The sequence below is a fragment of the Mus pahari genome, chromosome 9 (assembly GCF_900095145.1).
Source record: "Mus pahari chromosome 9, PAHARI_EIJ_v1.1, whole genome shotgun sequence".
NCBI classification, from domain to species: Eukaryota; Metazoa; Chordata; class Mammalia; order Rodentia; family Muridae; genus Mus; species Mus pahari.
This window is the reverse complement of record NC_034598.1, coordinates 54,833,320-54,860,633: the sequence shown is the minus strand read 5'-3', so window position 1 is coordinate 54,860,633 and position 27,314 is coordinate 54,833,320. Positions and strand designations below refer to the sequence as shown.

The following is a 27,314-nucleotide window of genomic DNA, read 5'->3' as shown; positions in this document are numbered from 1 at the left end:
TTAATTTTGTAAACATTGGTTTAAAATATAAACTTATGTCTATGTAGCATAAGTGGGAATGGAGAAAGGCTGTTAGATTTATGGGGACACGTTTGCCAATAACTTCATAAACAAGAGAGAAAATGTCTAGAGCCAAAGAGGTTCGGAGGAAAGACAAGGTGGCCATCGCCCTGGAAAGGTGAATCTGGATCAAGTCTCCCTCCATCTGTCTGTCTGTCTGTCTCTGCATCCATCTCTCCTTTGCTACCTCCCTCCTTCTGTTCCTCTCCCTCCCTCCCCCACTTCTACCTGCATCCCAGGTATTGAATCAAGTCTTCCTCCTCCCTCTTTATTTCTCCCTCCCCTGTCTCCCGATCTGACCCCAGGTATTGAACCTATGACCCCATGCACGCTAGCCAAACCATCAGACCCTAGAGTAATGCCCACGGCTGGAAATAGCCTTTCTTACTTGAACTGTTGATGGTCTTTAGTGCTTCTTGTTTTGGCCATGAACCTTTCTGCCAGCTTCTCCAGGTTCCGAGAATATTCTGTCTCAATTTCGGCTTTTTTCCGGAAGAAATCTTGCAGGTCCTGGAGCAGTTGAACTCGCATTTCTGTCTGCTGCTCCAGGCATTTTTGCTGCTCTACCAGCTGGGCTCGGATTTCTGAGGAAAGACAAGAATCCCCCGGTGATGTCATGGAAGTGACCAAGATGCACAAACAGGCAAGGCATGCAGTGTGACTCCTGTCACATGAATGGCCCTGTTTATGGTCTCTGCTGGAGTCCTGCACCCAGGTTGGTTTTGGCTTGTTATGTTATATCCATTTATTCACCATGATGCTGTGTATGCAAGCATGTGGGCACATGTGCACAACAAAGTGGGTGCAGAAACCAGAGGACAACCTGTAGGAGTTGGTTCTGTCCCTCCTCCATGCAAGTCTAAGAGCTTGAACACAGATTGCCAGCTTGGTGGAAGCATCTTTACCACTGGCCCTGGGTTGCTTTATTTTAAAACATCTGCTGGCCTTCTTTTTTTAAAAAATGATATGGGGCTGAGGGAAAAATATAGCGAATTTGAATAGAAATATGTCTCACACTTGCAGTACCGTAAACACACACTGAATCATGAGAGAAAGAAATTACAGCCTTTCGGATAATTCCCAATGCTGGGGTGCTGTTGGCATCAGAGTGCATTATAAAATGTTCAGTGGTGTTTCACATCGACTCTCCCCTTTGAGCTTGCATAGAAAAGAGATGGGCATCATCTCTTCCAGACATCGGAGTCGTGAGGCATTTGTCAGTTGGCACACGCAGAGACTGACATCTGGCAATTTTATTTAGGGCATACACTCCTCATTTGTAAAACACTTAGCTTCAGGGTTTATAGGCATGCTGAACCTAAAAATAACTCCTTTCTATATCCAAATAATCCATTCATAACCAGGCAAGCCCACAGACTCCAACTTAGGATTCTATTCATAACACCAAGGCTGCTCTCTCAGCCTTGGCTTGGTACACATTGTTCAAAGTGACACTTTTACCGACACACACAATCCTGGGAACCCTTTGGCCATTAGAAGCATGGGGGATGTGCATCTGTGGATTCAGAGAAAACACAAAGCAAACGCAGAGCACGCAGAACTGTCTGTAAGTGCCTGCTGCAGAGACGGCTGTGTTTGGCAAACAAGTCACACTAAGCACACATGGCTGTCCCCAGGCCCAATGCTGACTTCCAAAGCCAAGAAGAGTGTTCTCGGTGGAGAAGCTCTGTGCTCCTCTGGCCCCAGTGTTCCCACCTTGCCCCGAAAGAGGCCAACAGCCTAACTCAGTGGGGACAGAGGAATCCTGTCCCAAGAGCGCTTTCTTCTATTCTTAGTAGAATTCCTTCCAGACAGAGCGGATGGCACATTGGATCCCCTTGGTTAAACTCACTAACAGCTGGGTGGTTAAGGCGTGGGTGCAGGAGCAGGTCAGGAAACTTGCTGACTTGCCTAATACTAAGTTATAATAACATTTATTCCTTCACCACCTTGCCTTACAAAGGGTAAATTTGGGTGTAAAAGCAAAGCAAGCACTTTAAGAAGCAGTTGATGAGTGGGGTCTCCCAGAACCTCTGTCTCTGCTTTGTGAATCTGACCAATGCAACAGTTCGTGTTATCTTCCCACATGTCCAGTGGTTTTGAGCAGTCGACTGAAGCCCCAGCCACAGCTTGGCAGAAGAGCCTGAAGAGGTCTGTTCTGGGGTCTGCTATGCACCAAACAGTGCTATTTCTGGGGTCCCTTGGCAAAAGCAAGGAGGTGGACCTCAGGTTCCCTCTGGGTTGAGGGATCCTGTTCCCACCTCAAGGAAATGTGGCTGTCACTGGAGAACATGCATCACCAACAGACTTTTAACTACAAGAAAGGGCATCTGGTTCACAGTTGATCAAAGGAAGTGGTTTCCAATGTAGTATTATAACCAGCATGGCTGCCAAACATTTTCTCCTAAAAATACATAGTTATTTCTGTTTTATGAAGAAAGAAAGAAAGAAAAAAAAAATCCCAAGGATTCGGGTATTTCTCATTCGGGAATTCCAGTAAATCTTTTGAGATAAAGTGATGTTTTTAGCAAATACTGCTGTGCTAAGAGAAAACGAGTCTATTACCTTAGGAGGACCGACTGGTTCTCCCCACCCCCACTTCCTCTCACCTTGGTATCCAATAAGAAGTAAAAGGAGCTCCACTACACATCTCATCAGCGCTATCCAACAGTTGTAGGGCTTTCTTCAACCGGGTAGAAATAATCAAAACTCCTAGAAAAACTGTGAGCTTAATTCTGTACCGAGGGATACGGGCCCCTGCCCAACCCCAGATTCTAGGGCGGTCCATTAAGGCCCTTCCTAGCGGCTCTCTCTGGTCAGTCTCGATGGGGCCATCTTAATATAGCTGAGCATGTCATTGTTGAGCTTGAATCTTAGGTTAGGCTGAGTCCCAAGCTCTGGACACTCGGCTTTGTCTGGTAGGACACAGGAGTCTTACAGTGCTAAAGGCAGTTCGTAACAAAGGGAGGGAGGATTGTGGACTATAAAGGTGTAGGAGACTCGATGCCTCGAATAATAAAGGAGACTATAGGACACACAGCTATACTCAGCTGGAAGGAGAAGGACACCAAGTCCCACATGGTGCAAGGTATGCTTGCAAATCATACACTGGACAAGGCATTTGTATGCAGCTTATGCAAAGAACTCTTCTAACTCAACAATAAGACAAAAAAAAAAATACAATGTACAACATGGGCAAAGAATCTTAGTCGGTGTTCCTCCCAGGATGTTGAAAAAGTAGGTCAATGGACTCTTAAAACCTGTTAAATATCATCAGCTACCAGGAGATGGAAATCGAGAGTAGAGCGGATACCCTGTTACCAGTTGTCCGGACTCTACCAACAACAAGAGGAAAGGGTGTTGGAGAAGGAACAGAGAAACTGGAATCCTTACATGCTGCCATCAGAAGTTTTAATATTTTCATTGCAGAACAAATATCCTGGCACATCCTTAAAAGGTTAAACAGAATTAACAGATTGTTCAGCATTTCTACTTTAGGATATACAGAATAAGAAGTGAAAATATATTTGCATACAAAGCCAGGTATGTGAGTGTGTACAGTAGAATTGTTAGCAAAGGGGAGATGTAGAAATAAACCTATCAATAACCAAAGGGGACAAAGCGTGGCACAGCTCTACAATGGAATACTGTCTGATAATTAAAAATGATGAAGAGCTGGCTTATGCTATGGTGAACCCCCAGAACATGAATTTACTGCAACCCAGTGGGCAGAGTGCTTGTCTGTAATGCGAGAAGCCATGGGTCTGAGCTCCAGCACCACATACACTGAGTGGTACCACACACCTGCCCTCCCAGGACTCGGGAAGCAGAGGGAAGCAGGCCAGGAGACAGGGTCATCCAAGGTCATCCTCAGCTACACAGCAAGTTTGAAGCTAGTCTGGATCACACGAGACCCTGTCTCAAAAAAGAGAAGCAGCCACAGATCTGTAAGTGTACTGTTCCATTCATGTGAAGTGTCTGGGACAGGCTCTCTCATGGAGGCAGAAGGTAGCTGTGTTTTGCTGGGGGGATGGGAGACTAGGGCGTCATAGGAAGTGGCTGCTGTTGGATTCAGGTTTTGGGGGGATGATAAAAATGACTAAAAATTCATCATAACAGTTGAACCATCATGGTTGTGAAGCTGAATATACTAAAACCTGCCGGGTTAGTGAACAGCATGTGCAAATTATATCTCAAAACCAGATGTTGTTTATTTACTTGTTTTTTATTTACTTGTTTGTTTATTGAGACAAGGTTTCCCTGTATATCTCTGGCTGTTCTGTAGATGAGGCTGGCCCCCCAATTGATGTAGATCCTCTTGTCTCTGCCTCTCGACTGCTAGAACTAAAGGCATATGCCACTTGCCCGGACATCTTCAATGCTGATACATTTTAAACAATGGTGACAACAGCTATGACCCTATGGCTGTCCTTTAGTCCAATTTGTCAAAGTAGACAGCGTTTAAAATGCTGTGTGCATAAATTGACTCCTCCCTCAGTATTTTCATTTTGTCCTGATTTTATCCAAAGGTAGACACGGCATGGATTCACCAGATATCATCATGTATGCACGTTGTTGTCATTTGAAATGAGATAGAGATGATTTTCCTAGCTGAGTGTCACAAAGGATTTATTACCAAGACACCCACACTCCTGCAAAAACAGCAGGAAAAAAAATGTAGTATCTGGGCAGGTTCTGCTAGTCGTAATTTAAAGTCTAGACCATAGCCTACTAAATAGTCATAATGGCTGTTTTAATACAGGCTCAACTGTTGTTATTTTAAACATTTATCTTTTAACTATCTCTCCTCTTTCTCTTTGTGTGTGAGTATGTCTGTGTGTGTGCCTATGAGTGGAGGCCAGAGGTGCTGGACTCCCTTAGAGCTAGAGTTACAAGTGACTGTGAGCCATTCAAAGTAGGTTCTGGGAATCAAACCCAGGTCCTCTGGAAGAGCAATGTGTGTTCTTAAGCAGTAAGCCATCTCTTTAGCCCCTCCAAGTTTTGGTTGTTGTTTGTTATGTTTTGAGTCAGGATCTCACTGTACAGCTCTGGATGGCCTGAAACTCACTATGTAGACCAGGCTGGCCTCGAACTCACAGAGATCTGCCTGCCTCCATCTACATCACCACAGCAGGCAGCCTACCAGGTTTCAAGTTGAGTGTTCTTCGTTCCTGTTCTAATTGAGCCCCAAGTGAAATGGAGAAACACCAAGAACCCAACAAGCGCAATGCTCCCCAACGACTGCAAGTGATGTGGGAAAAAAGAAAAAAAGAGATAGTTCCTCTAAGTTAGGAAAGTCTACAAACACCCAATTAAATCATACTGCCCAGAAATATAGGGCATGGAGGAATGTCTTACAATTGCTCTGACAAAGGGAAGTTCTAACTCTTAAGTTTCTGTGGCAAACTGTAGGTGTGACAAGGAGATGCTGTGTACTCTTCTTGCTTTGTATGTACTAGGTGATGAGGGCTACTGTGTAAACATATGGACCAGAAGGATATTGTAGTCACCTAGCCAACGACAGAGCAGGAATAGTTATCTGAGTACCACAGACCACCCCAGTTACTTCATTCCCTTTATGTGGTCAGGTTTCTCACACATCAGGCACCTGTGTTCTGCTGGAATGAGTTAGGACCTTCACCCAGAGGGGGTTAACCCAGCTGCCACGCCAGCCTCCTGCCCTGAAAAGACCAATCACCCAGTCAGACTCCAGCCAATCTCATTGGTCATTAATGTGCTCACTGCTCATGTGAATGTTTAGGCAACCTGGTGACTGTTGCTTAATTAAAAACCAGCTGTAAACTTTGTGAGATCTGCTCTTTAAGCTGAAAATTTAGAGCAGGAAAAGAAAACACCACAAAAGCAAAGCTTTTAGCTTCTTTAAAAAGAAAAAGAAAGGGTGAACAGACCGAATAAACAAAAGCCATTTCTCTGCAGCAGAACTCTGAAGGATTCGTGCCTCTGCTATAATCTGGACAGATATTAAGTAACGGCAGAATGAATGCAGCTGTGAGTTAGTGGCTCGGGCCACAAGTCATGTGGGTGAGGCAGGGCATTCAGCCCCTCAAGTTTCCTCTCGTAAAACAACAGTCCTTGCCCGTCAGGGTTGTGGTCAGAATTGAATATGGTGATGTAAGTGTACCACACGCTACATCTATAATCCAGGAAACAGAGAGGCACACTGTTTAAAATGTTTCTCCTGCAGACTTATATGAGGAAAATACTGGGCCAGTGAAATGGTTCAGTGGGTGAAGAAGCTTGCCAACAAACCCAAAGTTTAATCCCCAGGATTCACACAATGGAAGAAGAGAACCAATTCCCATAAATTGTCCTCCATTCTATACATACAGACACATACACACACAGACACAGACACACACACACACACAAACACACTCATGCACACATACTGTACACATACATGTACATACACATACATGCACAATAATACACACATGCACACACAATGCATACATAACCACACGAGAGTATGCGCAAACATATGCACCATGCATACACACACACAAATGAAAATGCAAAGAAAAATATGTACTGATTATTTCCTTGTAACATACTCTGTAATGGTTTTGCATGGCAGCATGAAAGGCAGGCCCTCTCCTTGGGAAAAAGGCATGGGTCACACACATAGCAGGGGCTGTGGTCTTCATATCCTTGAAGGTAAGGACATTGGGAACACTGAGAAATTTGGAGGGGATACTGCGGGACAAAGAGGTACTAAGGAGCCAGTCCTGGGTAGGACTTATGATAACAGGAACAAAGTACTCTACAGTGAGGATGGGGAGAGAAAGGGGGTGCCAGGCTGCATCTCAACTTTTGCAATCCAACTCTCGGTGTGGATAGGTGCAGTCACGAGCTAGACCAGAACAGACTGGATAAGGATTCTAAGAAGTAAGATCTTATTAATACTCCATAGGCCATTTTCCCAAACCAAGTTGATGGTAGAGACCAATACCCCTGTGGATACTTTTATTCTGTTGGTTTAACTGGACACAGAATGGAAAATTCACAGAAACTTCAAAAATAAATCTTGTAATCACATGTCCTAGTTAGGTTGCTATGTCACATGCTGACCAAAAAGCAACGTGTGGTATGTAAAAGTTTATCATTTAGAGAAGCCAAGGTAGAAATCCAAGGTCTGGAGACAGGATCTGAAGCAAACCCACAAAGAGATGCTGCTTACTGACACACTGATCTAACCCAGGACGCCCGCCCAGGGGTGGCACTGCACAGATGAGCTGCGCTCGCCCATGGAAAATTCCTCATAGCTGTACCTGCCTAGGGGCCAGCGTAATGGAGACAAGCCATCAATTGAGGTTCCCTTCTTTCCCAGGTGACTCTCCTGTGTGTCAAGAGGAGGAAACTAATAAGCATTCCCAGAAACATTCAGAAGCGCCACGGAGAAGACCCTGAACAATTCAGAGCAAAGAAGGTAAGAGAAGCAGACCTGCATCCCAGAGAATGGCGCATGCCAACAGAGAGACGGAATGCTGAATGCTACACCTCACAAGCAGATAGTCTTCCTTCTGATGGTGGTTTAGTAGCCCAAATGAATCAACACCAGCAGCAGCAACAACAACAACATAAAATAATATTTTTAAAACACACAAGAAACCAGAACAGAATCCTTGCACGAGTGAATGGTATACATGTTTCTCCGAAGCTTAGTTATTTATGAATCATTTCCTTCTACCATCTGGTGTAGAACTGATGGTTACTGCATTTCCACCTAATTTCTTATAGATAAAAGGAAATTGATTTTTCTGTTATATTGTAGAGAAATCCAAGAAGCTATTCAACCCACTATGACCATCAGTCACACTGAACACAGAAAAGATGCCTAGATTGCCAAACTTTTGTTTTTGTGTCTAGAGACAGGGTCTCATGTAGCCAAGGCAGCCTGGCTTCAAAAATCACTAAAAGTCTGGCCTTGAACTCCTGATCCTCTCCTGCCTCTACCTCAAGAGTCCTGAGATGAAAGACACAGACTAATCTGTATGAGTGTCAACATCATAAAGCAGATACACCATACCTTGTAAATATGAAACTAGCTTTATCTATTTGCTCATCTTTTAAAGGTGTTATTAAAATACTATTAAAAATGTATAACTATTAAAACCATCAAAATTACCAATGTAAGAGAATTGGCTAAAACCCTTCTAAGAGAACTGTTGGGTCCTCTAAGTCTTCAGGAAACCAGAGGCTAGTTTTCTCATGAGTGGATGCTCATCAAATGAGTATCTGTAGAGACTTAGCAGGCTTGGTCAGAAGGCAAGGCTTATACACAAGGCAAGCATGGACCACAAGGGCCCCACTTAGATGTGTGGAGTTGAAATGTGCCTCCTTGACTGTGAAATGCCCACTCGCTTGTCAGAATCATCCACATGCAGTAGAAGGCTGCAAATAATAAGACAGGAAAACACTTCCTTACCATGTGAAGGGCTTTGTGAGTTAGCTTTCCTACCACTGCGAATGCTTCCAAAAAGTGACACGGAGAAAGGGCCTTTCTTGGCCCATGGTGCGGGGATATTTTGTTCTGTGTCCTTTGAGCCTGTTACTGTGGACTTGGGTTGAGGCAAAAACACCATGAGTAGAGTGTGTGGTACTACAAAAAGCCATTCACTCTGCAGTACTCAGAAAGCAGAGCCAGCACAGAAGGGACCTGGGACAAGATATTCTAGGAGGGGCACACTTCCGTGTGACCGATTTCCTCCAACTGGGTCTTACCTTCTAACAGCCCACTCTTGACTCTATGACTTCAGTGGTAGGTTATTTAGATGAAGTTATCTTGATTCAATCAGCTCTCAATTGTATCACTATCTGGGGACCAAGCTCTCAACACATGGCCCTTTTAGGGGAATGTCTCGTATCCGAACCACAACGAGCCTATTATTAAATGGGTAATGAAGAAAGGAAAAGCAAAAGCAAATCTAGAACTAAGGTATGGATAATACAGTCTACGCTTTCTGAAAAGGAAAGCCAAGTGCCGTCACCACCAACGGTGCCTTCAGAGATCATGGTTCTGTGCTGGCTCTGAAAACAGCAAGGATTAGAAGGTAATGCAGATTTGTGTGGTGTAAATACAGTTCTGAAATTAATCAAAATACTTCTGATTCCCTGGCCTTTGGGTTGGGTTCCAGCAAAGACCATAGGTAGCCTTCAAGTTTTCTGTCACAATGGATGACACACACACACACACACACACAACAATCCTTTCCTGCCTTGGGATTATATCACTAACAGCTCAAGCAAACTAAATATTATAATTGGTCTCCATGGAATCAAACTGATTCTGCTCCAAGGCCAACATCACAGTCTCACCTTAGAAGTATAGAGATGCTTAGAATGTTTAGGGAAGCAGACTTAAGAGCGATCCCTTTTCTGAGGCACATGGAAATCCAACACAGCAAAATTTTCAGATAATATATAATATATATTCATATTAAATGAAGGTGATCTAAATGAAATCACCAAGTCACAGGGGTGACAGCGCCCCAACTAGAGATGCTGTATCACCAAATGCGTTCCAGTATTGGGAACGGGTTTCATCTAATGGAATTATTGGCCAAAGGGGTCCCAAGGGGACCCCCAAACAATCCATCTATTGCCAAGGCTATTGGTGGCTCCCCACAAACTGATGGTCAGGCCCTATGGCTGAAGACACCCCCTACGCAGCTTATTGAACATGGAGAAGTTGAGCTGGTGTCTGCCTAGTGTCTTCGTCTCTGCTGACTAGTATCCATGGTACTGCATGCTACCAAAAAAGGAAAGGTAAACACCAGAGCAGCTACAAACCCTTTGGTGTACAAGAGTTACCAGCAGGAGATGCTGGTGCAACGGTGGCACAAAGCTAGAGGAAGTTGCCAACCATTATCTTACTTGAGTTGAGGCCTGCTCCATGAGATGGAACCCACACAATGCTGCTTGGGTGGCCAAGAGCTGGAGACTAGTCAGGCCAGGGAACCTAGGGGAAAACCAAACACCACTGTTCTGCTAAAGGGAGGTAGCAATAAAATGACTCCTAATGGCATCCTGCCAGATTGATATCCCATGCCTAGCTCAGCCATCATCAGACTAGATAGCTCTGCAGCAGATGGGAACAAATTCAGAGACAAGGACTTGGAACACGCAGCCCTAAAAGGGATATTTCCATCAAACTCCTCGGGGCTCAGGGAGCTCTTTGGAAGAGAAGGGGGAAAGAATGTCAGAGCCAGAGGGGTCAGAGGAAATAAGGCCTTCTAGATCTAATAGGAATGGCAGGTGTATATGATCAGACAATGCACTGGGCCTGCACAGGTCTGCACCAGATGGGGGTGTAAGAGCTGAAGGAGAAATGGACACAGGCCCCCATCCCTGGCCCAGAAGCTATCTCCAATTGATAGCTGCTTGCGAATGGAAAATTAGTTTTCTCCATGAAGTCTCACTTAGGGAAACACACCACTCTTAAGTGCGGCAGGTCCCATGCCTGTCAGTAGATGCCAACAGGAAGGCAGCTCACCAGCAGCTCTGGAGGTTCTTTGTCTCGGAACGTTATTGTCAGGGCATACTTTTTCCTTTATAGGGCCTTTGTGTATATATCATGGCTTCTGGTTTGGGGCTTTTATGGAATTCCTGTGTATGTGAGCTCACGTGTCTCTGTATCTATGTATGTTTCTTGTGGGTTTTCCCCCTTTGGCTTCTTCTCTTGTTCGGATGCTTTGTCATATTGTGATTTATTTATTTTTATTTTTAATTATTTTTTAGAAGCCAGTTTCTTTTCTAATGAGAGACCGAAAGAGGACAAATCCGAATGAAGTGGGGGGGGGGGGCAGGGAGAAGTAGGGAAAGGGGAAAGCATTATTAGAATATAGCATGTGGAAAAAAATGTATTTTCAATAAAAGAAAAAAACAACAAATCAAAATCGAGAGAGAACCCTCTTTGTAATTGAAGCAAGCAAGAAGCTGTCTGTGTTCCCGTTGTGTTGTGTTCTCCAGTTTCACCTTTCCAAGTCTTCACCACATACCTTTATTTGAAAGGATGTCAGCCTCGGTATTACGAAGCATCAGTTTTCAATAGCTTTTGAAGGCCAGATATATTTTTGGCCTTTTAAGATTTTCAGAAGATGCATGAAAACTGAATTTGCATCTTGTCAAATGCCGCCCAGGATAAAAGGCAATAAATTCCAGCGATCAATGCCTGGAGTTTAGCTTCCTCCCAGGAAAGGGCAGTTTAAGGAACACAGTGCGTCCGATCCACTGTAGGGCTGTGACTCAGAATGAGGCAGAGTTTCATTAACTTCCTCATAATTAAGCAAGGACACTTAAGAGCTGATTAGTAGATCGATTTTCACGATCAGAAAGAGAAGGCGTGTGGAAGTCATTGACCTGTAGAGAATACCAAGTTCCCATATTCCTCTAAACACTGGCTATAATTCATGAAGGCCTCTTGTGGTGCACACTCAAAAGCTTGCACATGGCTTTCTCTACGTAGGTTTTAGGAATGGGGAACCTTAAAATTAGTTTAAGTCCTTTCTATTGAATTAATTGCATAGTGACGCTTTTCCAAATGAGAGCTGTATTCCTTATTGCAGCAATTAGGGTTTTAAAGACTGCTAGAACACAATTCAGGCTCCCAGGCAAGTTCCCTTTTCCACCTGCAAGGCGACAGGTACTCCTACGATCTAGGCCCTGTGCTGTGCTGACAGTGAGCCCATTCCACTCTGACGGCATCCTGTTACGTGGGGCCCTCTGTTACAGAGGAGGAAACAGAAGTTTAAAGTCCGATAATTACTAAGTACAGTGTAGCTTTCCATTTGAGTTTACCTCGGTGTAAAATCTGCGGTACAAATGTCATGTCCAACAATTACGAGTATAATTATCGAAGTCAAGTTTACTTACTTGTAAGAGCCGGGCATAGGCCTCTAGATTATTTCCTAGATTGTTCAAAATACACTAGTGTGTGTAACGCTTAATCGGAGAGTTCACACACCACATGAGAGCTGACATACCAAGTGTTCAGTGTTGTTTCCATTGTTTAAAGAAAGCTGAAAGAGTCCCTAAAATGTGGACATTCCCCAAAACCTATCTAAAATGTGAATACTTCCCCAAACCTAGCTACACATGTGAATCTACCATTTCCTGGATGTCGTGGCTTCGTATTAGACAGTATTTATAATATTATTAGCATGATGTTCTACATACTAGAGCATATAAGTTCAAAACTCTGTGACATCAAATACAAATAATGTATCTCCAAGCATCCACACAGCACACAGTAGGTAAACTGATGTGCTGGTCTTAATATGGAGAATGAGAAGTTAAAATGTTCAGTTATTTTCTTGGTGACCAATATTTGCTAATCTGTGAACTTGTTCTTTTCTCCATTTCCCTGTAAACTGCTCTCCCACCCTGATTGGACTTTTTCACGCCTTGCCTTCTTCCTGGTTCCCAGTCCTGTGTGGTTTTCTTATAAAGTATCTTATTCAATCAGCAATGGAAAAAAAAATCACTCCGGTTAGGTCTATTTAATAGGTTGAAAATAACTCTGAAATACAGACATATTTTAAAGGTCTGTCTCAGAGCTAGAGAGATGACTTGGTGTTTAAGAGCACAGGCTTAAACCAGAGGACCCAGGTTCAATTCCCAGGCCCGGCATGGTGGCATAAAACCAACTGTAATTCCAGTCCTGGGAACCTGACTTTCTCTTCTGGTCCCCATGTGGTGGTACACAGACATACAGGGAGGCAAAACACCTACCTATCTACATATAAAATACACATATAAAAAAGCACTACCACCATGTCCACCCCAACCATAAGAGAATAGCTTATTCTGGGAAATGAACAAATAAAAGATTAATAATTTCATGTAGCTTTCGTTAGACCCTGGTTAGAGACTTGGATTGTACTGACAGGTGTATTTCTTAGGCTTATTTAATTACAGTTCAATAAAATGATGTCTCTGACAACCTTCCAGACTGCTCGAATTACCTGGGCTGTGAGACCACGGAGCTGATAAGGTAAAACGAGAGGTACTCTAATAGCTTGGAAATTCCTCAAATCCACTCAGATAACTTGGAGCCACAGTTCTTGCCCATAACGTAAAGCTTTCAATCTGGAGGCTATGAAGGCCTCACACATTTTTTTTTTTTTTTGGTCACATAGTTTTATATATTCCCATAAGCAAATACACACACTGTAGCCACACTCCAACACACACCTTTTAAAAGATTTTTTTTTTCCCCTAAGCTTTTCCAGGCCATCAGCCAATCCCTTCATTCTCTCCCAGAAATGATGTAATTTGGCCCCTGACCTACAGAAGACTGACACTCTCCAGAAGGTTCTGGAATGGACTGTCGCCCAGGAGCTAGGATATCATTTATGGTGGTGGGAGAGGACTGAACCCACTGGCCCAGGTCTGCTTAGAAATGCTTTGGCTAGCCACAGTTTTTGGCCACGAGACCACTGCCCTGGGGCTTATGCCAAAGATATAAAATCCAATGGGGATGCCCAGCCTTAATGTTTCCAATGTACCCTCTTTATGGTGGGACCAAAGGGAAAAACAGCGATTATTGTGCAGAGCTAGAAATCCCCAATGTGACAAAAGATGGCATGCCTATTGTAAAGGCAACTGAGTTATAGGAGAAATATAAAAAATATTGGAGGTGAACTTGTTAGAGGAGTTGCCAAGCACACAAACAGAGTGCCTGGGATTGGCACCACCATCACTAGAGCTCTGTGCTCTCTACTGCCAAGGGCAGCTTTCGGTGCTAATCCTGTGGAAATCAGGAGAGGTGGGAGGTTGGTGCTGGGTACTTTAATTGCTGAACGTAAGAAGAGTCCAAGCTGTGATGACCCCTGAAGAAATTGTGTAGACTGCTGTAATTTCTTCAAATAAAGACAAAAAAATCTAAAAACATAATTTCTGATGCAATGAAAAGGGTTGAAGTCATAGAAAACCCTGAATGGTGAGTTAGGAATCACTGAAGGAAGGAAATCAGATCAAGGATGTAGCTCCCCGTGTTTTATTAACACAGGAAACAGTCAAACTGGGAATTACAGGATACCTATGGGGTGCTGAGTTAAAAGAACATTTTTCTAATGTTCCATGCACTCTACCAGCTCTTGAAATTGTCAGTCCTCAATGGAAGCCATTGTCACTAGAGATGGTGCTGGAGAAGTTCCAAGTTCACTGGTTTTGAACAGGCTAAAAGTGGATTTCGACCTGTGGAGTTAAAGCTCCAGGATTTTGAGACAATACAGAAGAGATATGAACACAACAGGGGTACTGGCAGTGCACTGTCTGGAAAAGGGAGGATGAACTCGCGTCTTAAAGATGTTTAGACTCAGCCGGGCCTGGTGGCGCAGGCCTTTAATCCCAGCACTCGGGAGGCAGAGGCAGGCAAATTTCTGAGTTCGAGGCCAGCCTGGTCTACAAAGTGAGTTCCAGGATAGCCAGGGCTATACAGAGAAACCCTGTCTCAAAAAACCAAAAAAAAAAAAAAAAAAAAAAAAAAAAAAAAAACCAAAGATGTTTAGACTCATGTCGTAGGGAAAATATTGGAGAGGCCAATGTCACCAACGATGTCACATTTTTTAAAAAGGGAAAGGTGACGATGTTCAAATTGAAAAATTAAAAAAAAAAAGGATTTACAGAGTTACTGAGCAATTAGACATCGTAAGTAGTGAGTATGAACAGGGAAAGCAGAATGACGGACGGGCTGCTCGCGCTGAAGGTTGGAGGGGCAGGTGCTGTGTAAGTGAGTTAGCACTGGATGCCCTCAGTGCTACGGTGCACCTGCTGGGAAGCCATTCTAGCAGGAAGATGTCTCCTCATTCAAGCCTGCTAATGGAGATTTAAAAAAAAAAAACAAATAAACAAGAAAACAAAAAAAAAAGTGTAGAAACCAGGAATAGAGAGTTCAAAATGTGTGCAGTGACTATTGCTAAAGATGCGCATATCAAAGGATCTTTGATAGATGAGGAGAGTCTGCCAAGGTCCCTAGGAGTTGGCTAGGGTGCCCTAGCTTGGAGAGTTTGTGAATGTGGAGAGAATGGGACTCATTGACCTGAAGTAGGTTGTGAGAACTTCCTCACTGAATGCTGCTGGGATGGCCTCTCTGTTAGCTACAGAGGATGAAGATGCACAGACTCTTGAGGAGACGGACCCAGGGATGGGCACATCAGAAGGGGTGGGAGGGGGCACACTCCAGTTCCTGGAATTCGGCTTTGTCGTTACCTGTGAATAGAGAGGATGCTTAAGGCAGGGTTCCGCACTGAAGGCTTTGAAGGAATCAAGAGAAGAGAAAGCTGGCTGCGGTTTAGGAGAATTCCAGCAGCATCAGTTGCTAGTTTTAGTTGTCAATATAAAGTGGTTTCTGGCTGTGCTTTCTAATAGAGACATCTGTACCTTGTGATAGTGGGTGTAAGAGCCGTGAACCAGCATCCTGCTTCCAGCATAAGCCACTGAGGAATTCCTGCCCCTCCCCATTACCGTCAGGATTGGAGTGCTTGCTCTCACCAGCCTTTCTGTGAAGAATTAAGAACTGGATACAATTATGTGTCGACCTTCATGTAACAAAAATCAAAAGTTAAAAATGATTTCGCAGGCAGTAAATATTGAACGTCACCCATCTTTGTTAAATTTTCAAGCATATTCTGTTGACTGTCTCACCTCTGCAGGGCACCAGGCGGCAGACAGACTCAACCTTAGAGATAAGAACGCTCGATCATAAGCCTACTTATAGTTCATGAACACCAAGCTTCTCCACAAATAATAGGAAAACAGACTCAATTCAGTAACGGTCCCTGAGCCACATCTACCTCACATGGAACAAGCAAAGGTAAAAATACTTGTACTACTCCTGTGATGTCACTGAGCCTCCTCCAGGTTCTGGGCTCTGGAGGCACAAAGAGAAGACCCTGCCCTTGGGGCCTCATGACTAGCCGCTGGACCACAGACAGGGTTTCTCTAACTTTGATTTAGTGAAAGGCAACGAGCCCCATAGAAGCAGCAGGAAAGACAGCATTACAACAGTGCTTCTCGGCTCGTGGATGGTGACCGCTTTGGGGGGTCAAATGACTCTTCAACAGGGGCCACTGGAGACTATCGGGGAAACCCAGATGTTTACATTATGATTCATAACGGTAGCAGAATTACAGCCATGAAGTAGCAACTAAAATAATTTTATGGTTGGGGTCACTGCGGCATGAGGAACTGTATTAAAGGGTCGCAATGTTAGGAAGGTTGGGAACCACTGCATTAAGGGGACACATAAAGGAACTGTAACGGCTGTCCAGTGACTTGGGGAAGGTTCTGACTCCACAGCTAGCTGAAAAGCAGCCATTTCCCAAGGCGAGGCTGGTTTCAGAAGGATCTTATGAGCAAAGGCTCATGTGTCTAGAGAGGTCAAGGTGTTACAGCAGGATGCCATTCTGCCTTGGGTCGGACCGTGGAAATGAAGGCAGGTGCTACGGTTAACTTTGTCAATGTGGCTAAATGGAGATGCCCAAGTGCGTACTCCTCTGCATGAATTCCCAACACTGTTTATGGAGATGAACAGATAGATCCCAAGGGCTCCTACCTAAGGAGTAGACTCATTCCTTGGCAAATTCATCATCTGATGATGCCCTTACTGGGAAGTGGCCAGACGTAGGAAGGGGGGAGCCTAGTTAGAGGAAGTAGGTCATGGGAGTGCCCTACATCTTTTCCTACTTCTTTCCATTCCCATTTCTCTGCTTCCTAGAGTCATGATGTTCTATCTCACCAAGCCCTCTTACTGCCATGGACTGACACCTCTGGCGTTGCAAATCAGAATAAACCTTTTCTGCTCTAAGTTGTTCCATCAGGCCCTTCAGTGACAATGCTAAGGACCAGAGTGGGCTGGTCCAGAGATAAAGGAATTCCGGAGGACGGTCCCAAAATGATGCAGAATGGCATCTTACTTAGCTCTTCATTCACTAGCCATGAGCTGCCTCAATTTACTTATTTAATGATTTAGAAGCAAACACCGATTTTCACAGTTAGAAACAAAAACTACAGAATCTGTTCTGACTAATGAAATTATTAGGAAATGACATTTCCTGCCAAATGTATGCTTCCTTTTAATTTTTTTCTTTTTCTTTTCTATTTACTGGACAACAGAGTCTCAACACTGTTTATACTTATTTAGACAGGAAGGAGAATTGTGAGCTGTTCTTGATATAATACTGAGAATACAGAATGAAAGGATTTATACGTACTATAATGTCATAAAAATTGGCTTTTATTTCAATGGAATTAGAATTTAAACGTGAATTAAAATGGCTTAAATTAAAAAATGATACTAAATAGCTATTTTCTACCATTCTGACTTATTTAAGATCTAATCAATTTATTTCTCTCTCTCTCTCTCTCTCTCTCTCTCTCTCTCTCTCTCTCTCTCTCTCTCNTCTCTCTCTCTCTCTCTCTCTCTCTCTCTCTCTCTCTCTCTCTCACACACACACACACACACACACACACACACTTTTTTGAGACAAGGTCTTTTGAGTGTGACCAACACTAACCTTAAACTCAGGATCCCCCTGCCTCAGCCTCCTGTGTTGGGAATACAGATCTGTGCTACCATGCTCAATCTGCACTGTAGTTTGAAAAGGCACATGTCCTAAAAGATGTAAAAATACTGATCAAATCGTTGCAACAAAACAGCATTTCAAAAACACTAAATTAGTGCTAGCATTTTTTTTTTCTAATCTTACAGGCTCAACTTCTTTGTAAACCCGTAGTCAAGTGTCAAATACACGAATACTATACTCCCTGCCATATCTTCTCTTTAACACAGTTCCTCTTGCCTGGAAGGGAATCCTTGGTAAAACCCATGAGTCCGATGCATAAACAGTTTAACGTATTGCTCCAGAACGAACAACCTTGATCTATTTACGGGGTACCAGACAGCTCTCCTCATCTCTTCCCCAACCCCAGAACAACTGTCCAAACCTGACTTCTTCATTTAATATCTCTTCCTCGTTCTCTGCCCACACGCTCATGCCCCTCCATTAGGGTTCCTGCATTATGGGTAGGAGGCACTGCATTATTGATAAGAGGCACTGCATTATGGGTAAGAGGCACTGCATTATGGGTAAGAGGCACTGCATTATGGGTAAGAGGCGTAAGTAGTAAAAGAATGAGACAGTAAGGAGACGGCGACCCAGAGACCTTGGAGAACCGACAAGTGGAATAAAGAAAAGATAATGAGAAAACAAAGGAGAAAAGAATTCAGACGAGCAAGAGAGCAGGGGAACGAAGAAAAGTTCTTTCGGAAGGACAGAAGAGGAGAGGGGTAGGTTGCAAGAAAGAAAAGGCATGGGCCATAAAGGTGGGGCGAAGTCACCCCCCTCAGACTTGCGTGGCTGAGGGACTTCTGGAGTGCTTCAGTCCATTCATGCTTTGCCCAAATTCCAGGCATCAGACTTCTGTCCTGGGCCAGTGTGGGACTAAAATGTCAGGGTCAAACCTATAAGCTGCTTGGTTATAAGGAGTCCCGCCCCCACTTTCAAGCCCTTTAATGATCTAGTTTCCAAGTAAAATTGATCATGAACCTAAACTTCAGTACAATTTGCCCTAAGAGGCATCCATGATCCACGATTCTTTATATTCATTTTACTTTTGTGCTTGTAAATTCTGCGGGAAGACTGTCCACTATAGGTAGAGCCCAACAGGGTGCTTCACGCTCTCCTCTTTCTCTGCGAATGGGCCCAGATGAGTAATGCCAGAAAGCTTCGCACATCAGCCCTCAGTACGGATCCCTCCCTCCCCCTTTGAAGTTTAGATGTTTCTGGCAGGAACCCACAGCACTCCCAGGCACAGCTGATGTTCTCTTGGCTGCTGGCATTCAGAAGGCTGTCTGAATGGATGGCATGGCGCCTGCTGCCCACCCCCCACTGGATGCTTCCAAGAGCTCAGGTGCCAAGTAACCGGGAGCTGAGGCGAGCGAGCAGTCTGTGGGGCGCTCCAGGCTCTGTCTCCCAGACCAGGGCTCACTGGAGGCCAGCAGAGCAGCACATATGAATGCAGTTTTCTTCTTTGCTTTGATTACTGGGTCAGCTCCCTGGGATCATACCAGAGGCGGAAAGTGCTGCCCAGACCCAATGGAACGATTCACAGGGCTCAGCGATTCCCTTCTGTGATGGAGCTAAAGTGTCTAGCTGTCTCAAGACCTGCTCCTGAGCATTATGTATAACACAAGGGTCATAAACGCAGCCCCCTTTGGAGGCCAGCCGCCTCACAGATGAGAGAAAGAAGCAGGGTATGAAATAATGAGAGACGATGATGTTGTTGGGGGGTGCACTTGCTTCATCTATCTCTGAGTGATGGCTGGTGTGTGACGGGCTTCATGCCCGACAAGTCCAGAGTTCCTTTGTTTTGTTTTGATAAGGAGAACCCAGAAGTCTGGGGTGTAGATGTCTATGACTCCCTGACTTTTAAGTGACCTTATTTGTAACTTAGAGGGACTTAACCCTACAACTTCTCACCCTTGCATTGAAGATCAGGATCAGTGTCCCTACTCAGGCATATATGCTTTCCCAGGCTTGGCTGAAATTTGCTGACAGCTCAATGACCTCTTGCAGTAACTGTGGCTCTGAATATGCACCGTTGGTGCAAACCCCAGATATCCAAGGATTCTACGTACTGGCACAGACCCACCGACCATCAGTATCAGCGGAGGCCCCAGGGACACCTGTGGTTCTGCTTAACTTTCCAATCCTCCCTCTTTGGACAGAAGTGAGACAGAAGAATCACCAGACCTCAGATCTATAACTCTCAGACATCTATGAATCCTATCTCCTGCACAGTGCCAACTAAACAAATACCACTCCACTGGCCCAGTACAACTCATGGTATGTGTTTTGTGTAAAGATGAGTAAGTTCAGGCACACACCCACCCCTCCCCTGCCCCCAAGAGCTCTGGAAGGATCAGGCGATTATTGCAATTAGACACCAGGCTTCCGAAAGGCTATTTTGCAAAATGCTCAAGATATTGGACAGAGCTAGTGAAATGGATATAGGAGCTTTGCCACCAAGCTTGATGATCTGAGTTCAGTTCCCAGCACTCACAGGGTGGAAGGAGAGAACCAACTGTCCCAAGTTGTCCTCTGACCTCTACAAGCATGCCGTATGTGTATGTATGGTGTGTGTGTGTAGTGTGTACTCATCTAGGGAAACCACCAGATCAGAAAGGTTTCATAGCTATATGGAAGTTATGGATATGCACATATGAAACTTCCTTCAGAGTGGACCAGACACCTCTAATCTGAGAATGAATCTGGTAGGGAGAAGCTGCCGTGTTTGTTACTCGCTCCGGAAGGGTGGTTGATGGCCTCACCCAGTCTTTACCACCAGCTCTGTTCACTGGACAAACATCTCCCTGGCTGATGCCTGTGTACATTCTTCTCTAACACTATTTACCCAAGGTCAAAAGAACACAGAGATACTCAGTGAAAACTATCTCCATTCTTTCTCCCACTCCCAAGTCACCTAATTAAAAGACACCCTGGGAACAAGATCCAGACATGGGGAGTAGTTTGGATTTATGTGGCAGCTCACAACTGAGAGAGCCTGGTTTGTCAGGAATGTGCTCCTAATTCTGTGATGTGAAGGCCTTTGTTTCCCCAGATGAACCCAAGTGAAGGTTCCTGTGACCATAATTGGGATTCTTCCTTTGAAAGCACGAGTTTTAATTCCATGTCCCACCTTGAGTGATTTAGATAATAGCTAATTAAAATGTAATTGAAAACAATCTCATTAAGTTGCTATGAGGATTAAATTATGCTCTGCATATGAAAAGTTCAAATGCAGAGTGTATCATGGAAGTGCTCAGTAAGGGACCGCACTGTTGTTACTAATATAATATTATGTTAGTCCTAAGGCAGCTCCCCAGAATCTGTACTTCTGAGTTCTGAAGCTCGATCAATCTCATTTTGGGATGGCGTCACACCTGCTAAGATGCACTTTAATCTCCATCATTCATGTGAACACACTCATTGCACAAGACACAAGTGTTCACACGGTCTGATTACCTTCTGTGATTTAATAAACACAAATGGCTTTCTTAAGCTACAAATGATCTTGTATTGCTTAAAAAAAAAGGCAAACATAAACAGTAGGCACATACATTAATAAAAAGAGTAATTAATAGTAAACCCTTTTGTTGTTTGTTTTCTGTTAATTTTTAGAGATCTTTATCTTCCTTTTTCTTTTCGTGTTTTTGGTACTGGGGGTTAAACCCTGGACCTTGCATATGCTAGGCAAGGGCTCTATCTCAACCCTATTTCATCCAAATATTTTTCTAGCTGGGCACAGTGGCATGGGCCTGTAGTCCTGGCAGTCCAGAGGCAAAGACAGGAGGTCTGATTCATGTTGAAGGCCTACACAGTGAGCTTTAGGCTAACCAAGTGGTCAATGTGACATGTTGCAACAAACAAACAATAGAACAAACAACAAAAACCAGACACACACACACACAGGCACATTAAATAAATAAATGTCTTTAAAAGTATCCATTCAAATGCTCTTCTAATGTGCAAAGCTCTAGATCACGCCCATTGGCATTTCTAGCACCTACAAACGTATTCACACAGTGTCACTCACACATCACTCACACAGCATCCCTCTGGTGTGAAACATCTGACTCCAGGTGCTACACTGGCAACATTTCTCAAACACCAGTGTCGTCATCACTGGTCCCCTTCTGAGGACCACAGTCTCAATCTTTAACAGTCCCCAACCTACAGGTCAACTGCCCTACGCTGTAGACAAGGAATGGTTGGTTCAACAACCAACTACTAAAAGGTTGCAGAGGTTGACAGACAGACATCCTTTTTAGTCCATTTCTGCATGGCTCTGAAGCTGAAAGCAAGACTGTAGATTCTAAATCTAAAAACAGCTCCAAAGCCTGGATTTACGTGAGTCCTTGTTTTAGGAATTAAGTAATAAGACTCTCCTTACACTGCAGGGCGGAGGTGACTCGGATCACATGCTGCACCAAGGTACAGTTGAGCCTCCCATGAGGTAAGACAGGCTAGACCATTATCATCTTAACACAGAGCTAACCCTCGGCTCTGAACTGTTAACAAGTCAAGTTTGCTGGGGGTCAAGTCAAAATAAACATGCCCAGGAGCTACTCACAAGTAGTCACTGGTGAGCTACTTCAGGAGGAGAGTTCAAAGAGGGGACCTCAGTGTGAGCCTCAGGCCTCAATCTTCACAACAAGAGAGCTTCCAAAGCCCCTTCCCTCAGGGTTTGGGGAGACAGGCTGGGAATCAGTTCTCTCCATGACATTCCCAGCCAGCTTTGTCACTAAGCATCTACATGAGTTTGGGTAAATACCAACCCCCTTCAGAACTCATCAGAGTTCCTTCTTTCATTCAGGCACAATAAAAGCCCCACATGGTCAGGTCCCAGGAAGACGTGAGCTTGTGAAGGATCCAAATGGATGAATAAATATGAATTGCGAATCACAGGGCTCGGGACATTCACATTTTCATTCACTGTAATAACTACAGCAGTGTTTCACCAAGGGGCTGAATTTGAGTGAGAACTAACAAGGCCCGACCCTATGCCATAAGAACTCATCCAACTTCTCAGGCACTCTTCCGAGGTAGGTGAGAACTTCCATTATTATCCTGTGTTTTATCAGTAACCTGAGGCTCAGTCAGGTGACCTTTCCCATGGTCACTGGATGAGATCGAGCAGGCTGAATCCAGTCTATGTGGGTTGTTTGTTTGTTTGTTTGTTTTGTTTTCCCCAGATGAAGAAGAGGCTTCCAGAACCCCTTAGCTTTCCATTTCTCAGTTCCAACAGCATCTGTTACAGACCCCTGCAGGGGAAATGTAATACCACACAATACAGTCTGTCCCCCTTAGCAAGTTCTGCCATCTCCAGCCCTCTGATTTCCTCTGTGAAACAAAGAACAGGAAAATAACCTTCACACTCGCTATTCTCACAAACCTGTAGAATAGGAAAAAGCCAATTTTATCTATTTCAGCAGTGCTATAATTAGATATACCAGGTGACCTCACAAAAAAAATTCTAAATGGAGTAAACAATAACAATTAAAAACAAAACAAAAACAGAAGTTCTCATTAAACTCTCCTCCAACGATCCCTGAAAATTAAACCTCACTCTCATGGAAGTGGCAATAGCAAACAAAGGTCTGGTTGTGAGAAAAACTGAAGAGGAAGGAGAGAACCTGGAGGGAGGATTCCAAGGCACACACTATTCACGCTTCAAGTTTGTGCCTAGGCTGGAGTCGGCATGGGTGTAACCCCAACGCACGTCGGAGAAGCCAGGGGCTCACAAACTCACTGTGAAGAGGGGCACGGCCTACATTAAACTCTGTCTCGAAACCCAGTGGCACCTGTCCTTAATCCCAGCACTTGGGAGCCAGTGGCTGTGAGTTCAAGGCCAGCCTAATGTGCAGAGCCAGTGAGGGCTAACAAACAAACAAAAATCAAAAATCCCAACAATATAAATAAAAACAAAGCAAATTCACTAACCTCCTAAACGGTGTCCTTTGTCCCCAGCTCTGTTTTAACTATCAGTTCCTGTAGAGTTAAGTAGCATATATTATAGGTGGCAGCTATTGGTGAATATATGCCTCTTGATTGATTTTACTATCTTCAACAGGCAATGCCCCAACTGTAGATGAGTGCCTTCAGAAAGCAAGCAGCCACAACCAGTTCCTAAGTGAAGATCGTAGGCCACAGACATAATTTGAAATTTTCTACTAGGCACAAGGCAGGTAAAAGAAACAGATGACATCAGGTATTAGTAACAGATTAAAAGACAACTATTTCAAAAAATAAAATTTAAGGAAAATTAGTTTTGTTTTTGTTTTTATAACTTCACATATAAATTCTTCAAGATATGTTTTTCCTCCCCGCAGGATGTTTTGGCTTGGACCAGCCACCTTTTCAAGTCCAGGGTACACAAGAGGAGAAGTTATAAATGGCTGGTGTCTCTGCTCTTCAAGAGACACATTTGTAAGAATCTCTTCAGAGTGCAACTTAGTAAAAGTTCAGCATTTGTTTTCAAGGGGAATCATAGTCTGAAGCGGTCTTCTCTATTACTGTGCATGGGGGCTATGTGCCATGGCCCTGTGACAGGACACGCAGTGGAGGATGTGTTTATTTTGGCTAATGGTTTAAGGAGACCAGAGTCCATCATGGAGGAGAAGATGCCATGGGCAGAAAGAAGCTCACATCTGCTCAGGAATGGACGGTTGGGCTGGTTTGTCAGAGGACCACCGGGTGGGAATTTACAGTGGAACAGGGACAGACTATAACTCACATGGCTGGCTCCCAGTGGCTCACTTCCTCAGCTAGGTCACGTGTCCTAAAGGCTCCACAACTCCCCGGAATGGTGCTGAGAGCTAGGGGCCAAGTGTTCAAACATATTCAAACCATAACAATATATAAATCTTATTTGGGGGAGAGTGTTATAGATATGTCTAGCTACAGACTGATTTTCAGTTTTAGGATGTAGACATCCTAAGATGTCTCCTCTCCTGAAAGGCTTTATCTATCTCTTGTCTTCATGGTCCTTCTGTGGAACAGCATATTCTTAACATAACCAAATCCTGGGTTGATCACTAGTGCCCCAAACAGAACAAACTCATCAGACCCGAAAACTCTGTTCAGCCTTCTTTATTGGGTTTTGTCTCCTCAGCATATTCCCTGACATTATTAGCACAAGTGCCTATTCACTGGCTAGCTAGCTACTTACTCACCTTGTTGAGATAGCTTCTCTGTTGTGAGAAGACACTAATCAAAGCTAACTTTGAGGAGGAAGGGGGTTTGTTTCAGCTTACAGTCACAGTCCATCATCAAGGGAACTCAGGATAGGAACCTGGAGGCAGGAACTGAAGCAGGGGAATGATGCTTACTGGGCTCGCTTTCTGTGGCTTGGTGAGCCTACTTTCTTACATAATCCAAGAATACATACATGCCTGAGGATAGCAGTGCCCACAGAGGGCTGGAGGCTAGACCCTCTCACACCAATCATTAATCACGAAAGTACCTCAAAGATATGCCCATCTACCAGAGGCAATTCTCAGTTGGGGTTCCCTTTTCCCAAGAGTCTCTAGTTTATGTCAAGCAGACAAAAACAAACAAACACACACCCCACCAGCACACTGCTGGAATAGAAGTACTATGAGGGTAGAAGAGCTGCTTGTTCACCAAGGCTTTGAGGGAGAATCCATTCCTTTATGTCCTCTGACTGCTAGAGCCTGCTCCCAAGACTGGGCTTGGGTCACCCCCACTGCCCACCAGTGCTGTCACTTCACTTAGCTCTTATGCCCCTCTTCTATAGACCCACCTGGTATGCTGGGTGTACCCAGATGATGGGGCTGGGGAGACCAACTCAGTGCAAGACCTTTAAACTCATCGGAATGTGACTCACTCTGGGGACTCTGGTGGGCACACCTTAGAGCTACCTCACTGAGAACAATGAGGTGACAGAGCTGGTAAGCAGGACTATGACAAGGCTTGAGCTTCGCAGAAGGGTTTTCATGAGGAGAGAGGCAATGGAGGGAGTGGCTATAGTGAGCAATGAGAAAAAAACAGGATGGGCAGCAGGTAGACTGACTTCACAGAGGGCTCCCGGGATGGGCAGCAGGTAGACTGACTTCACAGAGGGCTCCCAAAGGGAGACCCTCAGCCCAGAAAGACGCTGGTGGGAGCAGGAGGGGAGGGAAGTCTCTAATGTTTATCTTCAGAAACATCTGTGTGATTTTCCTGTCTGTCAGAAGTTACCTTAAACCAATTCCATGCACGACCAAAACATGAGGGCTTTGTTTACAGTGTAAACGTTATAGGAAGTTGGTTTATCATGAAGCCATTACGGAAAACTTCTATTAGGTGCTCAAAAAAAATGTTGACAGAGGCTCTAAGGCCGGCCCGATCTCCAGATGTTGCTGTTTTAAAATTACGTCGCCTCAGTATCAAAGCATATCCATTGAGAGTTGGGAGTTTTTAAAGGTTTTGATGGCAAATGGCTTGGAAATTTTAAAGAAATTAAATCTGATGGATTCCTCTGCCTGCAGTAGAGTGATTAAGTCTAGCTTTGATCTCAAAGAACTGAGTTCAAATACTACCTTGGCATCTTTACTAGCTTTGTGACCCTTGAAACTATTTAACTCTCTCATCACTGGCCTCCTAGTCTTTAAAGGAGAGACTGATGCATGTTATAGAGTCGCCGTAAGGGCTTTAAATGATGTCCCATTTCACACTTAATACCACGTTCTTGATAAAGAGAATTATTACTAACTGAGAACCTTGTCTGGGAGAAGCAATATTGGGAAAGCATAGGTTGAATATGAATAAATTTAATAAGGCTAAGTAGTTTAATTTAAGGGAAAAAGAAGAAGAACCCAGACAATTAGGGATATCAACTCTGGAAAGAAGCAAATCTGTTTCCTCATAAAGTAACTGAATAACCTCAGAGGTTTTCAGAGAAATGCCAGCTGAGCAGGACTGCCGGAGCGTCCACTCCAGCTGCTAGTGTTCTACTGGGCCCCACTACAGAGGAACACGGTAGAACTCACCCCAGCTTTAATCATCTGTCCTGGCATCAAGGGGGAAGGCAAAATGAGTCCTCAGCTTATGAGCAAGCTGTATCGCTGAAGCTCTCTCTCTGACAGAATATATACACGTCGCCAAGTGGATGGGGGAAACTGGAATTTGATTTTCTACTAACAAATACAGAAATGTATTTCTCTGGGAAAACTGAGTAGCCATTTTTGGGGGAAGGGAGGACCAGCCGCAGGATCGGTATAGATGGTATTTAGTTCCCTGGCAAAGATGCGATCAAGCAGATTGTATCACACGGAATTCTGGATCTTGCTAAGGTCATGTGACTGACGTTAAGAGCATCTTCTGTCAGGGAAAAGCCGCCCTGCCCTGTAACTGGCAACCTGGAAGACAGTCCAACTCACACGTGCTGGATCAAGATAGAAGAGATGCAGATCATCCAGCTGTGGCCAGTGCTTTGGGGGGATGAGACGATTTTATGAATGAATTCAGGAAAAGAAGCTTAAACATAAGAGACTATTAAATACCAGCACAATGCTAGCAAGGCCTGAGGTGAGGTGTAGACCTTTAAGAACACATAGAAATCCACAGTTGTTCTTTCTAAGCGGTTTCTACGTCCTTTCTCGAGTAGTGGTTCTCAGTCTTTGGGTTTCGGGCTGGGGTGGGGCTAATGACCCTTTCTGAGGGGAT

General features: G+C 44.2%; 1 protein-coding gene across 2 annotated transcripts in view; it reads right to left on the bottom strand.

Moving 5' to 3' along the window:
* The window catches only part of Srgap1 (SLIT-ROBO Rho GTPase activating protein 1), a 268,720-nt gene that overhangs the window by 147,706 nt on the left and 93,700 nt on the right, over positions 1–27,314 (bottom strand). For both annotated transcript variants that reach the window (XM_021204901.2, XM_021204903.2), the window contains exon 2: positions 449–644. In XM_021204901.2, coding sequence (XP_021060560.1) covers positions 449–644 — 196 coding nt within the window. The remainder of the gene's footprint in view (positions 1–448; positions 645–27,314) is intronic.